The sequence below is a fragment of the Hibiscus syriacus genome, unplaced genomic scaffold (assembly GCF_006381635.1).
Source record: "Hibiscus syriacus cultivar Baekdansim isolate YM2019G1 unplaced genomic scaffold, ASM638163v2 tig00112281_pilon, whole genome shotgun sequence".
Lineage (NCBI taxonomy): Eukaryota > Viridiplantae > Streptophyta > Magnoliopsida > Malvales > Malvaceae > Hibiscus > Hibiscus syriacus.
In genome coordinates, this window is record NW_024063292.1 from 164,576 (window position 1) to 181,037 (window position 16,462).

The 16,462-nt window shown below is 35.9% G+C and overlaps 1 protein-coding gene across 1 annotated transcript; it reads right to left on the reverse strand.

Moving 5' to 3' along the window:
• Positions 1–294: 294 nt before the first annotated feature.
• LOC120177040 (U-box domain-containing protein 45-like) lies at positions 295–3,574 on the reverse strand. Its single transcript, XM_039183302.1, has 6 exons — positions 3,301–3,574; positions 3,000–3,072; positions 2,303–2,488; positions 1,986–2,093; positions 1,278–1,820; positions 295–351 (listed from the first exon to the last, which is right to left on the reverse strand). The coding sequence occupies exons 2-6, from the start codon at positions 3,054–3,056 to the stop codon at positions 295–297; spliced, it is 951 nt and encodes a 316-aa protein (XP_039039233.1). The 5' UTR covers positions 3,057–3,072; positions 3,301–3,574.
• Between the last annotated feature and the right edge of the window lie 12,888 nt (positions 3,575–16,462).

A 16,462-nucleotide genomic window follows, 5' to 3' on the forward strand; every position in this document is an offset into this window, starting at 1 on the left:
TATTTTAATATGAAGGACTAAAATAAAAGAAATTCAAATTCGAAGACTGAATTAAAAATATTATAAATTTAATTTAGTGACTAAAATATAAAGTTTACAAGTTCGGAGGACTGCGGACGGGGTTTAACTATTTTATAATTACGCGCATAGTCCTTCCCGAAACGACGTCGTTCGGGAAGGACTATAAAAGTCCAAATCGGCTGGCCCTTCGGGCCAGCTATTTCATTTCCTTTTTTTTTTCTCTCTCAAGCAGAGAGAGAGCCAGAATTCTCTCTGGCCTCTCTCTAGATTCCCTCACCGGAGGGAATCCGACAGCCGTCTGCCGTCGCGAATTATACCGCCGACCACCGCCTCCGGTGGTCGGAAATTCCCCAAATTTACCTAAAACGTAGATCTAAACACCCTAAGACCGAATCCGACCTTTGTTTCCCCAAAAAGACTCCTAATCGGAGTAAATATATGAAAATACCTTCGGTATTTTCGGTTCTCCGGCGATGTTTAGTGCTTCCGGCGATGGTCAAGGCTTCTTTGGTAAGCTTCTCTCCTCTCTTTTTCCTTCTGTTTTTGTTTTTGCTGTGTTGTTGTGGACTGGGATCGTTGGTAGTTTTTGTATCTCTCTTTGTTTCTGTTGTTTCTTTTTTTTTTCCTTTTTTTCTGTCTCTGTGTCTCTCCTGTTTCTGTCTCCTTTTTTTTTTCAGGTTCGGGTGGTGGCTTTTATAGCCACCACCGTTGTAGCCGTCGGACCGGTCCGAAGATGGGGTCTCGGTGAGTCACCGGACTACCAGTGGTGACTCACCGAGTAGCCATGGCGTGGACGGCTGGTATTCTATCTTCTGGAGTCTTCGGTTGGGACGTGGCAGCGGCGGAGGCGGCGAGATAGCAACGGCGGCCGCGTGTCCCTAGGGTATCAGACCCTAGGGTTTCCATCTGGGGCAATCTGGACCGTTGGATCTTGCCAGATCCAACGGTTGTGAGCTGAGGCGGCTGGTTAAATTAGGGTTAGGAAATCCTAACTGGAAACCCAAATATTTAGGGTTTTTGGTTTGATATGGACCGGTTCTGGTTAGTTTGTAAGTGGGCCGGTCCAGTTGTAATTGGACCTGTAATTATTATTTTTTTAATAATATTTATATATGTATTTAATATATTTAATAATAATAATAATAATAATAATAATGATAATAATAATAATAATGATAATAATAATAATAATAATAATAATAATAATAATAATAATAATAATAATAATGATATGGGTAAAAAATTAGTATCTTCACAAATGTTTGTCCAGAAGCAATGATAACGGGATCATACATCAATCTTGAAGATATGGGGCATTTAAACTCCTCGGGAAGAGTAGCAATGCTTAACTTATCAGCATGAGCATCATACCGCTTACGCTCCATGCAAGATTCCACATTAAAAGAGTGAGCTTGCATAGAATCAGTACTAGGGCCATTACTTGCAAATGCTCCTTCATTCAGATCATTCGTGTTGTCTGTTTGCTCTTCAATAATCTGGTTCGCATACTTCCTCAACAGATACAAAAGATATCTTAAGATCTTTTTCTTTTGTTGGTCAGAGTCACCGACTTTTTCCAGCAACTTCTTAATAGATCTTTTCTCTATTAAGATGGCTATTAAAGATGTAAGATGAAGTCGTGATGCCACTGTTTTAAGAGCTCTAATTTCGGCGTACCCCATTGAATCTGATTCTGTAGCTCCCCTCTGGAGCAATTCTCTTGCAACCTTCCCGGCCTCTTTTTCAAATTCATCAGGGATAAATTTTGCAGCTTGAAAATCATCAACAATTTGAGTGATCTACAATAACATTTCAGTATCAATGCGAAGAGAGAACATGACATCATGAAGATAAGTTATCTAAAATTAAAATAAAATCGATTTGACTGTAAACACAGGAAGAAAAAACAGCTTCTCTCCTAAAGCACGGTGCTTAAAAGATTAATAAGACGTAATTTGACAAACCTCAAAAGCAAGCATAACGGGAACCATACTCTGAATTTGGCATAAACCTTGTTCCAACAAGTTTTTCGATTTGTGACATCTTGAAAGTATGGCATCTGTCGTTATTGCCTGAAAGTAATTGCAGAGAAATATCAACCAAAAAGTAATAGGACTTTTCTATTTAAGCTCACAAACACCAGCAACCGACCTTGTAATGGCAAGGTCATAAACTCACAATCATTTGTTTTAATAAAAATTGCCACAGGCATTTCCCTCCATTAACAATAAGGCTATATATATATATATATATATATATATGAATCAAGAGGAAAACACACCAGATAGAGTTTACTGGATTCACTGCAGTATCGAAGAAGTAACTTTGCTTTGTCAATTGCACTGTTGAGTGAGCATAGTGCCTTAATTCCTGAAGAGCATCTAGGTCGAGCAGCTTCGATTTTTGGAAATATCTTTATAATTCTATCAACCAACTTACTAAGTTCCGTGCACATCACATGGTGCACCTACAATCATCGACAACAATTTACGAGAAAATCATAATCTTTTAAATATCCAAAAGGGAAAAGAAGCCTGCTCAAATTTGAACTTTGTAGAATAACACTGACGGCAGACTATGTCATTTATCTTTCCTCTGATAGATACATGAAACTACAGAGATCCATGATGCTTTCTTGAACAAAAAGACAAAGCAGAAAATTTTCTCATACGTTTTAAAGCTTTCTACTTGAGCTCAGCTATTAAATTTCAATGGCATCATAATTCATAAATAGTGTCAGCGGTGCTACATGTGAAGCATACTCAAAAACAGCTTAAAGCAAACATGGGTGTGATGATATGATCCTCTATGTATAAGCAAAACTGGGGAAAATTGGAATGTATCAGGAAAACATATGGCATCTTCCTCAGGAAGAGATGAATTGTATAGATTTATTCTCTAATTTCCAACAATCTATATTTTTAAACACTTGGACGGTGGATCAAATAAAACTGCTTAAATCCATAAATTGTTTGTACCTTAAAGGATGTAGGATAGCATGGATTATCCACTACTTGAGCGGCAGCAACCCCCATTCAAGTGTTAAAGAAACTGAAAATGAATCAAGTACTTCAACAAATCAGAAACAGCAAACCAGTGCAGGTTTATCACAATGATATAATTCCCAAATATACCAGAGATCTATTAAGCTATGAGAGATGAAAAGGTTATCTCTGTACATAATTTTCGTTTTATTAGGAAGTGAGATTTTAGTTTAAAAAGCTTAAATTTTGAAGTTAATGGTGATAAACAAGGGAATAGGGGAAACAGAAGACTCACCTAGTGATGTGGAGACAATTGCAATGATAAAGAAATGGGGTTTTTCTTTCTTTCTTTTACTGTATGGTACAACACCAAATATAGAGAAGTTGAACCACCAGAAGGAAAGGTACTTTATTAAGCAAAATAACCACAACCATATACTTGGCCACTTAAATATGTAGGCACTTGAGAGAAGATATCATTGTAGCCACCAAAAAAACAGAAACTTTCACTTGCACAACAGTCGGAAGTCGGAACCAACTAAAAAAATCTAATTTTGTTCAACTCCAAAGTATGACTCAATTGATCAAACTTTAGCAACTCCAAGGTGAAAACTGAAAAGGGGGGGGGGGGAATCCCAATTTCTTATTGTGGCTTGCATCTCAACTCTCAGAAAACCATCTTCCACCCAATGGTAATATAAAAAAGGGAAAGGGAATCTTGATAGGGAGACAATTCCAGAAACGAAAAGTTTTGCTATAACCCAACAAAAGAAAGACAACCAATCTGAGCTTCAAGACAAAAGGCAAGCAAGATAAACACAAGGAACCTTTATATCAGGAATGTTAAAAGTTGGCTTACGGGTGACCGGAACAGTGAGAGTTCTTGCCAATAAGAAAATAGATAGATTCTTTTGTTTTTGCACCTAAACTACAACTTCTATAGCGTTTGTCCTTACGTTATTATAAACTATTTCTTTTAATAAGATAGAGGAAAATATGTATGAATGAGGATTAAATTTGAGAGAAATTTAATGTCCTATCATTAAGATAATCAAGTTAAAGAGAGTGTTGTTGTATCAATAAAAAATAATATTTAAATTATATTGTGATTGAAATTAAATTATTTTTAAATATATATATTAATTATAATATAAATAATGAAATACATATATATAAATATATTTTAACATTATTTAAAATATTGTATTTTTATAAACATTATTTATATTATATATTATAAAACTAACAAAATTAATGAATAAGAAGAGTTAAAGTTGGTCTAGTAGGATGAGACACTAGGTCCCTTAAGTAAGGTCAGATTTTGAATCCTGACATTTGCGAATGGAGCAAACTGGGTTAGGAGGGTCGCCCTCGCCTCTACAGTACTCGATCTGGATTAGTTGGTCAATAGATCGGATACCAGTGATTAATTCAAAAATAATAATAATAAAAATATATTATATATTATATAAATATTATAATAATATACTTATAATATTAATGAATATATATAATAATGTTTGAATTTGATATATTATTATATAACGATTTTGATATAAATTTCAAAAGTTTAGTGACTAAAATGTAGGTACCTTAAAAGTTTAGGGACCGTTCTATATACTTTACCTTGTTATTTTAATCAAAGGAATCATCTGCCTACCCCACCTATTTTATACAGTAATTATTAAACTATTACAATAATAATTATAAAGATAAGGAGAAAACCATATTTTCTTTCTTTTATTTTTATTGGTTGGATTATCAAAAGGTTAAAAGCAACGGGAATATGAAAAAGGGGCAATTTTAATGTGGTTCATCGTACCTACTTGGAAACCCAAGCCGCCATAAGGGAAAGCGAGATGTATTCTTCCCTTATTTTTTATTTATATTTGATTCTAAGATTTAAATTCATATCTATATTTTTAAAGTGAAATTTATCCTTTAATTTAAATTTAAAAATTTTATTTACATGATTAATAATCTAATATGTAATATAAAAATGATACTTATTATTTTTTTATCTAATTTACATGATAATATGTCGAACATCGGTTTTCGTCCCAATATTATTATTATTATTATTATTATTATTATTATTATTATTATTTCAGGCTTTATAAAACCCAAAATAGACCCAATCGGGCCCCAAACGTAATCTGACCCAATACAAACCCTCAAGCACGATTTACACCCAAGACCTGAGGCCCAACAATAGCAGAACCCATTTTTGAGCCCAAACTCGGTTAGGGTTTCCCACCCTTAGCCTTTCACGCCGCCAGCTCACAGTCGTTGGATCGACTTGTTGATATAACGGTCTGGATCGGCTTGTTGATATAACTGTCCAGATCAGGAGTTGATTAGTATTTTACCCTTAGCTCCAGCCGCCACTCATCTCATCCGCACGATCTGGACCCATCAAACGATCCAGATCGAGCCTCTGCCGTCGCCTATCTCCACCAGTTGTCTTCCACCGTTGCTGCCACCAATCGAGCCTCATGCCATGTCAGAAACACAAACCCCAACACAAGCACCACACGCAAATATCATTTTTTTTTGTAATGATTTCAAATCAGAGAAAATATGTAAAAAAGGCCTTATAAAAACTTTGAACGAAAATGTAAAAGGGGTTCTCCCCTTCTCGGATTTTTTGAAAGCAATAGAAAGAAAACAAAGTTGAAGGTATTTGTTTTCTTATTTGTTTTTTTCAGTTCAAAAATAGAAAAAAAATAAAGATAACCAAGCAAAAGAAAAGCAATGACTTTGCATGTAACAAAACCGAAACCAAAGGGGGTCGAGTGGTTTACTTTGGTTAGGGGGAGTAGAACCGGGGTCGATTGGTCTTGGACGGCGACCGAAGAGTGCAAGGAGGCGAAAAGGCGAGCGGTCGGGGCTTGCTTTTGGGGTTGTTTAGGGTCTGATTAGGTAGTTTAAACCTTATATATGAGTTTATGGTGGTAGATTTGAGTGTTAGGAGGCTTTTGTGTCGTTTTGGGGGTTTCAACTACCGTGTATGGCGGCCGGAGGTGAGGTACGACGACCAGTGAGAGACCAACTGAAGGGAAATGAGAGAAAAAAAAGAGAGATTTGGGTTTTTTAGAATTCGATTTAAAATGAAAAAAATGTTTGCATATATAGGAAAAGTTTCAGGGGAAATCACACTTAGGTCCCTCAACTTCTAGCGCTTTTTTACAAAATAGTCACCTGTAGTGACATGTTTTATAATTTACCCATTTACGTGTATGTTTTGTAATTTTTGGTTTAATTGTTGTTTAGTCCCCCTAACTTTAGCGTGCTTTTGCATGTTTGTCACCTGTAGGAATTGTTTTTGCCCACTTTTATACATGTTATATATTTTTAAGGTTATTTGTTGTTTAGTCCATGTATGTTTAGCGTATTTTTACATTTTGGTCATGTGCAGTGATTTTTAAAAATTTTTAAAAATACTTATGGGCTGATTTAGTAATTTTTTTATTCGAATGTATATTTTAGGCTAGGAAAAAAGGAATATTTAGGAAATGGCAATTGTAGTCTCTACATGTTTGTATTTCAAACCAGAATCTATCTTTTTATTTAATTTAATTTGGCCATGCAATTTTAATTTATTTTAATATAGTCATATTTTTTTATTTATTTGTATATTTTGTAATTTTAGCACCCAATATTAAGCATGCTCATTTTAGTCACTTATATACTTTATTTTATTTTAATTTTGACATGATGGTTTGATTGTTTATGTTTTAGTCTTATTTTTATTTTATTTTAATTTTTGCATGTTGCTTGCATATTTGTTCATTTTAGTCCTTAATTAATTTTGCATGATACCCTCATAAGCATCTCTTGACTCGAATCGAAATAAATTGACTAAGTGTAATATTCGTTCATTTTAATATTTTCGTAAAGTGGTTGTCTTAACGTATAAGAAAGTTATTTTCGATAATTTTAAAATGAAAGTTTATCCCATTTAGTGACACGAATTAAATCGGATCCATCTTAAAATTTGGGAATTGGGAAAAAGATCATGTTCTCTTAATTAAATTCATCAAGAAATAACTGTTAGATCGAATCTAAGGTCTCGTGTCGAGATATTTAAATAATTGAACATCATTATTCTCATTAAATATCGGTAAAATAATTAATTAATTTTGCTTGCTTGATATATGTTTTAAATTTGCTTTATTTTTGTCTGTGTTTTCCAATGGGGTTTCAAAATAATGACATTCGAATCGATATTGAGAATAATAATATCTTTTCATTTCGGTTGGAGTAATAAATGACCGCTCTAAGGCACGAGAGGTCATTTATTCTCGATTGAAAATAATTTGATATTATCGTTCTCTCTCGAATTAATATTGATTTTTAAGATGGAATAATGATATCTCTTCATTTCGATTGGAGCAATAAATGACTGATTTAAGGTATGAGAGATCATTTATTTTAGATTGAAAATTATTAGATATTATCATTTTCACTCGAATCGACGTTGAATTTTAAGACGGAATAGTGATATCTCTTCATTTTGATTGAAGCAATAAATGACTACTTTAAAGTATGAGAGGTCATTTATTCTCGAGTGGAAATCATTAGATATTATCGTTTTCACTCGGATCGATGTTAAATTTTAAGACGGAATAGTTATATTTCTTCATTCCGATTAGAGTAATAAATGACTGCTTTAAGGTATGAGAGGTCATTTATTCGCGGTTAGAAATAATTAGATATTATCGTTTTCACTCTTAAAATTATTTTGGGTGTTGTTATTTTGAATTAATAGTGAACTTTAGAATGGAATTTTAATATTTCTTTATTTTGATTAGAGTAAGAATCGATTGCTTCAAGGTATGAGAGATCGATTCTTCTCGATAGGAAATAATTAAATACTATTATGTTCGTCCAAAAAATCAAAGAATATTATTTTTAGGGGATCTTAAATTAAATTAGACTCGAACTTGTAAATTGCATTGCAAAGAAAACTAATTAATCGACTCGATACCGATTTAGGGCGCTGTGGGAGTGCTAATCCTTCCTCACACGTAATCGACTCCTGAACTCAAATTTTGGTAACGCATATCACAAGTTTGTTGTTTTAACTAAAATTAATATTTTATTAAAATGACAAATACATTTTGGGTGCCTAATCACACCCTAATAAAGGATTGGTTGCGACTCCTCGAACCATGTTTTATTATTAACCAATTATTAAAAATTATTTTGAAACGAGATCCCTTTTTTCCCCTTTTATAAAAAATCATTTCGACAAGTTGGAGACTCCACTGGAGACCTTTTTTTAGAGAGTCAGGCCATTAGTCGACTAATTAATTATCTTTGCAAATGAAAATTACAAGTCCACTCTAATTTGATTTTTGATTCATTGTGAGGTTTGAATAATTTTTTCACTTGTAATTTGATTAACCACTAAATAGTTGTACTGATTCGTTTGCTAATGTTTTCAGAGTAAATGATTATTGAAGTTTTTTTTCAAAATTCTACTTGGTGTTGTTTGTTTTGTTTTTGCTTTTCCTTATACACTGCACAGTTGTATTTGCATAACATGACCTAAAACCCCTCTCCGTCCTGTTTAAGTAGGAGTGAGAAGCTACTCCCTCATGTGGTTTTCACCTTCGTATGGACATAAGGATGCGTCTCTCCTCGAATTGAGCTCGATCCGAAAGCCTGTTATAGGCCCGAATTGAGGGTTCGACATCCTAAAGGGACACCGGCAAGGACAATTCCAGGACTTCTTACTTTAGAACCGAACCTAACATATAGTAAACTTAGAACTCATATAGAGCCTTACCCAGATTATAAGAATCCCGCGATGAGAGTACATAAGGAAAAGCCTTTTTGAGCCTTTTATTTTTATAGTATAATTTTAATTTTTGAATAAATGTATGTGAACTAAAGATCATGCAGTTAGGTTTATTTTTTTAGAATAAGCATGCGAACTAGATGGTATGAGGTTAAGATTTTCTATAAACAAAGCATGTGGGTAGAAATCCTGTTTGGGTAGGATCTACTAAAGCATGATTGGGTAGCCAACATGTGGGGTAGGTTTTTATCGATAAATTATTTTATGTCCGATTAATTCATTTACGATTACTGACTAATTTTCTCTTGTCATTTTGTTTTGTTTTGTTCTCATTTTGCATTGCACTATTCATCCCATGGTGTTGATCCTTGACCAATGTCCATATAGAAGGCTAGTAATATGGAACGAAGGTTTCAAAAAGAGGTAGAAGATAATGCAGATGTTCTGTGGTGGTCTGAGCAGTCCCAACTAATGAATGGAGACAATTTACAACCCAGGTACGTATCAGATCTGATTAGGTACACTTACATCAATGTCCGTCAAAATGACCTGAGTGAGTTGAGAGAGATTTAGGGAAAGTGGGAAACATCCGATAAGTAGTTGTTTTATTAATTCTATAGTGACATCTCGTATCTCTTAGACATTTCGATTGACCGAAATCTTTTTAGAGCTCTGATACAGTTCTAGAACCCCGCTAATAGTTGTTTCACTTTTGGCTGAGTGGACATGACACCTACCATAGAGGAATACCACACCTTGATTCATTGTCCAAGATTCCAAGCAGACAAGGTGTACACCAAGCTGCCAAATACTCCTTCCTTCAAGAAGAAACTGCTTCTGATGATCAACATGAGTGAAGAGTGGGTCTTAAGAGGCATAAAAAAAGAAGATAGCTAGTGCATTACCTGGACCACTCTGAGAGAAGTGATTGATCATCATCCTGACAAAAGAAAGAAGATTGACTTGTTTGCTCTGGGTATTTATGGGTTAGTCGTACTCCTGAAGGATATGGGGCACGTTGATGTATCAGTGGTAAACTTATTCGAGAGACTGAATAGACATGTGGATCACGTTCTGGCTATCTTAGTATAAAAGTTTCATTCCTTGAACTCTTGCAGACGAGAAGGAGAATGGCACTTCATAGGGTGCGCACTGATGTTTCTAGTCTGGGTCCTCAGTCACTTCAAAAACGTTGAAATGGCACCCAGTCGAGTCTTCTTAGAAGGATTTTCACCTTTGAAGGATTTCTTTTCTCGAGAGTGGCCTGGGGGTTTCACTGAAGAGAAGTGGATGGTCATTTTCAAAGACATCTAAGACAGTGATATTTTATGGCATGCTTCGTAGAACATTTCCTCAGACATATTGTATAGGTTTGGAGAAAGAGATTGGGTTATATTGCTAGGCATATAGGGTTATGTAAGGTATCCATCGTTACTAGTTTCCAGGTAATATGGGTCGAGACAATTTATTCTGGAAACTTGGCACTTATCCGAGTCGAAGTTCACATTCAGAGGAGAGCAGTACAAGAATAAATTCAAAGGGGTGGTTGTCGATATATAGAAACACACTCGTAGGGTAAATCTCTTTACCTTCTACTTAAGGTTGTCACAAGAGTACGAGGAGTGTAGAAGCAACAGAGTTAATGATAATATCCCGATGGTCAATCCTGAAAATACTCAGCCTATGGAATAACATCTCAGAGTGGTACCATCTCCACTAGAATAAGTCAGGTTTGATTTTTGAGGTCGGAAGGAAATATTGGAAGGAGACGTTACAGAGATTGGAGGATGAGTCGTACCAGAGAAGCTTAGAAATCGATATCCAAAAAGGTCGAGCTGACCAGATCGAAAATGTAGAGAGACAACTCAGATTGGACTTCGATGATCTCCAATTATCTTACCAGTGAATGGTCAAAGCTCAGGTGGCCACTAGCTCAAATAAATCTCCTGCTGAATAGAGATAGAAAGTGACAAGTTTAAAAAGAGAAGTTGGGGAAAGCAGTGAGGAGCTTAAGCATAGTAGACATCAAGAAAAACTACTTTTAAAAGAAAAATGAATTGGAGCAACAGTTGTAAGAGAATCGGGCCTAGAACGAGAAATAAAAAGGGTAGAATCTTGAGTTTAGATACAGCTTTGTGACGATACCGAAGTCGAGAAAACAGTTCAAACCGTGTAGAAGTCAAAAACTTGAAAAAACATGTGAATGAACTACAAGCTTTGATTCTAGATTTTCAAAGAAGAGCAAGTGAACTGTATATATTCCCTTATGAAAGAGTTATACAATGGCGCCATCGTTGGGAACATGCTCAATAGAGAGTTAAGCAAATGAATAACCTCATCGCTAGATATCTACAGTATGCTCAAGGAGTGGCTTAGCACTTGGTTGACCTGTCACATGAAGCTGATACTGTAAGCGAAGGGTTGGAGCCTGAGACTGAAGAAGTTCAGAGGAATTTAGATTTACTGGGGAACATGCAGCAATTAGGAGAAATAGCTCAGATTTATCTGTGATATGTTTAAGCCTTGTAACCGAACTTCATTTCTAATATAAAAAGCTGTTCTAATGAATCGTTCCAGAATCAACACCTTGCATTGCATCTATATTGCATTCACTTTTCGCATTGCATTTTATTCATTAATAGTCATTTTTTTCATATTCATTAATAAAATACCAATATTAATAAAAATATTGTATGACAAAATACTGGACACTTCTGAGCATCCGTACCATACTAGAAAAAAAGCAATGTACGAAATAATTGCCCAAATTGAGAGGACTTAACTCGAAATCCAAGAGAGTTTCAAGAAAACTCAAGAGGAGATGCGTGACCAAAAGATGAAAGCTCAGAATGATATGATGGAAAAAATAGCGAACTTGATATAGGGAAATAGTATAAGTCGTGAAGAGACTCCAATTGTTGGTTCTAGTACAGAGCCTATGTATCCCCGGACTTCGAACCACAAACTAATCGTGGAAAGGACCCAGTTGTTGGTTCCTTCGAAGAACCCTTATATCCCCTTGGCTTTACACCACCACATGTCCGAGCAAAACAAGCAATGACTGCTCAACCAGAAAGAGTACACATAAACTTACTTGGCTCTTCTGTAAACTCGCACCTGGTTGAAGGCGTCCCGGATCTTAATGAGGAGGAAAAGAAAGAGCATAGTAAGCAATTTAAGGAGGAATGTGAACAAATAAAATATGAGATCCGAGTTATGAAAGAAGATGCTAGCATTTATGAGATCGATGCCAATAAGCTAAGTCTGGTTTCTAATTTAATCCTGCTACTCAAGTTCAAAATTTCAGATTTCAAAAAGCTTGACGGCACAAGATGTCTTTCTGCACACATTACTATGTTCTGCAGACATTACTATGTTCTGCAGAAAAATAACCAGCTATGTGAGAGATTATCAACTGTTAATCCACTGTTTTCAAGAGAGCCTGGCAGGATCAGCCATCCATTGGTATAATCAGTTAAGTCGGGATCAAGTTAAATTCTAGAAGGACTTGGATAAAGCTTTTCTAGAGCAGTATAAACACGTGAAAGATGTGAGGCCTAATCGGATCATTTTACAGAGTATGGAGAAAATATCTAACAAAATCTTCAGGCAATATGCCCAAAGGTGGAAGGATGTGGTAATACAAGTTTATCCACCGCTTGAGGAAGAAGAAACCAACATGGTCTTTGTGAACATTCTGAAAGTTCCATTCTTTGGCCACCTCATAAGAAATTCACCCAAGAGCTTTGCTGATGTGGTAACAGTAGGAGAGATGATCAAAATTGCGATCAAGAGTGGAAAGCTTAACAAAGGAGAATCTAACAGGAAGCTGTCAATGAAAAGGAAAGATAATGAGGCCAGTAACGTAAGGAAACATGATTTCAACAACATTACTATGTCCTGACCTCAAGCCAGCGGATCGTCTACATAGAAACTTGTCAGACAAGGGGTGAGAGAACCAAGGCAGAAGAGGAAAATACTTCAATTTGACCCGATGCCCATGACTAATAAAGAATTATTTTAGATCTTGTATGATAAGCAAGTGGTATCGCCTTACCACACTTTACCTATGTAGCCTCCCTACCCAAAGTGGTTTGACGCTAATACCCAATGCAAAAATCATGTGTGGGCTTCAGGGCATTCAATAAAAAATTGCATTGCCTTTAAAAATATTGTACAAAGATTAAGGTAGAGGAACATTATCAACTTTGGCAACAGTGAGCAACGTAATGTGGCTCAGAACCCATTACGAACCATGCAGGGACATGGGTCAATGCAATTATTGAGGAGAGAAGAAAAACGATTATAAACGAGGTGAATGAGTGAAGTTATCCATGAATTGGGTGTGGATGGAGATGATCAAGGTAGGCTTGCTAGTCTCAAACACGATTGACAAAAGTAAGTGTGCATGCCTATACCATAGCTGTGAGGGTCAGCCATTCAAAATTGTGTTTAGTTTCGAACCTTGGTGCAAAGGCTGATGGATAACAAGGAAATGGAATTTTACTAAGAAGCTGCAGATAAGGAGGAATCAGAGATTTGTGTGTCCAAGGGTCCATCCAAATGATTCTACAATGTCAACTACCCTCTGATCATAACGCCAAAAACTCTTATGGCAGAGAGAGTAACCCTTAAAGTAATGACCACACCCCCGTATTCTTTTCCTTATAAGGACAATAAACAGGTCCCCTAGAGATATGAGTGCCAGTTGTATAACGTGCGTGTTTCAGAGGTCGCCAAAGGAGAAGTGGATGAGGTAGGCTATTTCACCAGAAGTGGGAGATGTTATACTCCCAATCAGACCAATGAAATTGAGAAAATTGCTGCTGCTGATAAAGAGAAGAAGGTCGAGATACTATTGAATGATGATGAGACGGTCATTAATGAGCTTCTAATGGAAAGCGAGGCTATAGAGTTCCTAAAATTTTTAAAGCATAGCGAATATAGAATCGTGGAGTAGCAGCACAAGTTACCGAGTACAAAGGGCATGTCCTAAATTTAATGCAATTGGTGACCCTGAAGAAGTTATCGATCGAAAGTACGCACATAAGAAATTCCCAAAGCATCGTTCGAGCTTTCGATGGAACGAAAAGAGAGGTGCTGAGGAAGATTGATATCCCTTTGACCATACGCCCTTAAACTTACGAGTTCAAATTATTTTTCATGGATATCATGCTGACCTATAATTGCTTATTGGGAAGGCCTTGGATCCACTAGGCAAGAGCCGTGCCATCTACTCTGCATCAGAAGCTCAAGTTTGTAGTTGAGAGAAGACTGGTATTCCTTAACGTCGAGGAATACATCATTGCTTCCGTGTCTTCTAGTGCTCCATATGTCGAAGTGAAGAAAGAGGTTGTTGAGTGCTCCTTCAAGTCCATGGAGTTTGTCAATGCCACATTCGTGGCTGAGAGGAAGAAAATATCAAAGCCCAAGTTATCCAATTGTACCAGAATAGAATTGAAAATGACTCCGGGAAGGGGAGCCAAGGTTTGAAGAGGGATGGGGAGCCGCCTACAGTCCATTTTTTCCCATTATCAAGATAGATCGTTTTGGCTTGAGATATCGCCCGAACTTGAAGGAAAAGCTTAAAGGTATTCAGAAGAGCCAGGAAATGATGAAAGAAAGACTAGCTGGTGAGGATATTAAGTGTGAGCCTTTGACTTTTCCGTCAATATGTGACACCTTCATATCCGGGGGGCCATATGTTTCAGGGAGGCCAGTCATCTAAAGAGCCAGTTGTTGAGAATGCTTTGAGGTATTTGGGCATAAATATGATATTAGATGAGGAAATTGAAGAATGAAGAGCTATGGACATCTATCTAGCACCGCCAGGATTTGTGCTAAATATTTGGACAGCAGAAGAATTACATGTAATTTACAAAACTTTTTCAGAGTAATGCACAAAAACTTTCCCTATTGTAAAAAACACGGGGTAATATATGATCTTTTGTAAAGGGTTAATCTATTTGTTTTTTAGTATTTAATGAAATATGCATTCCTGTCAATTCACAAAGTGGTAAACATTCTCTATTGCATATTTTTTTCATTCTTCGTTTATTATATATTATTATTTCATTATATTTTTTATATTAGATAGATTCTCATGTATGTGTATATGTATATATCATCTTGTTTGTTATTCTTTCAGGACCTCCGGTATCAATAGTATGAATGCTGATGACTCTGACCCGGAGATAGTTTTCGAGCTACCCATATGTCAAGGGGAAGTCGACAATTATGATAATGATGAGGAATTCGACTTACCTTCTGAATTGCTAAAAATGGTGGAGAGAGAAGATAAACAGATTTTGCCACATGAAGAGCCCGTTGAAATTTTGAATATGGGATTAGAGGAAAATAAGAAAGAGGTAAAGATTGGCACCACCCTATCTGTTGAGGGATGAAAAAGTCTGATTAAGCTGCTTCATGAGTACAAAGACATTTTTCTTGGTCATATGAGAACATGCCAGGTTTAGATACTGAGTTTGTGGTACACAAACTATTGATAAAGCCAAAATATAAACCGACACAATAAAAACTCATAATGATGAGATCCGAAATACTTTTGAAAATTAAAGAAGAATTAAAGAAGAAATCGATGATGGGTTCTTGAAAGTACCCAAGTATCCATAATGGGTAGCAAACATTTTTCCAGTACCCAAGAAGGACGAGAAAGTTTGCATGTGCGTTGACTATAGAGATCTTAATAGGGTGAGCCTGAAAGATAATTTCTCTTTACCATACATAGACACCCTGATGGACAATACTACTAGAAACTCTTTTTTTCCATTCATGGATGGGTTTTCAGGATACAATCCAATAAAGATGCATCCGAAAGATATGGAAAAGACTACGTTTGTCACCATGTAGGGGCAACCTACCAAAGAGCCATGGTAACACTGTTCCACGACATGATTCATAAAGAAATAGAAGTCTATGTCGACGAAATGATTGTTAAGGCCAAAACAGAGGAAAAACACGTAGAAAATATGAGGAAACGCTTTCAAAGATTAAGGAAATACCAGCTAAAACTCAATCCAAGCAAGTGTACCTTCGGGGTAATGTCTGGGAAACTTTTAGGGTTTATAGTGAGCAAAAAATAGATTGAACTAGATCCGAACAAAGTCAAAGCTATTCAGGATTTACCACCCCATAAACATAAAAAGAAGTTTAAGGATTCCTGGGAAGATTAAACTACATCGTCCAATTTATTTTACAATTAACCGAGAAGTGTGATCCCATTTTTCGTTTTCTCCTTAAAAATAACCCAAGAGTATGGAACGATAAATACCAAGGAGCTTTTGAAGTAATATAGGGATATTTGTCGAATGCTTCAGTCTTAATGCCACCAATCTCAGGAAAATAATTAATTCTTTACTTGTCAATCTTTGAGAATTCAATGGGGTATGTATTAGGGCATGATGACCAATTCGAGAAAAGAGAGAGATTAATCTATTACTTCAGCAAAAAGTTCACTGATTGTGAGATAATGTACTCACTAATAGAAAAGTTGTATTGTGTTTTAGTCTGGACTACTCGAAGGCTCAGGTAATATATATTATATCACACTACTTGCCTGATCTCTAGACTTTATCCTCTAAAATATCTAATGGGTGTACCTAATTTATCTGGGAGATTAGCTCGTTGGCAG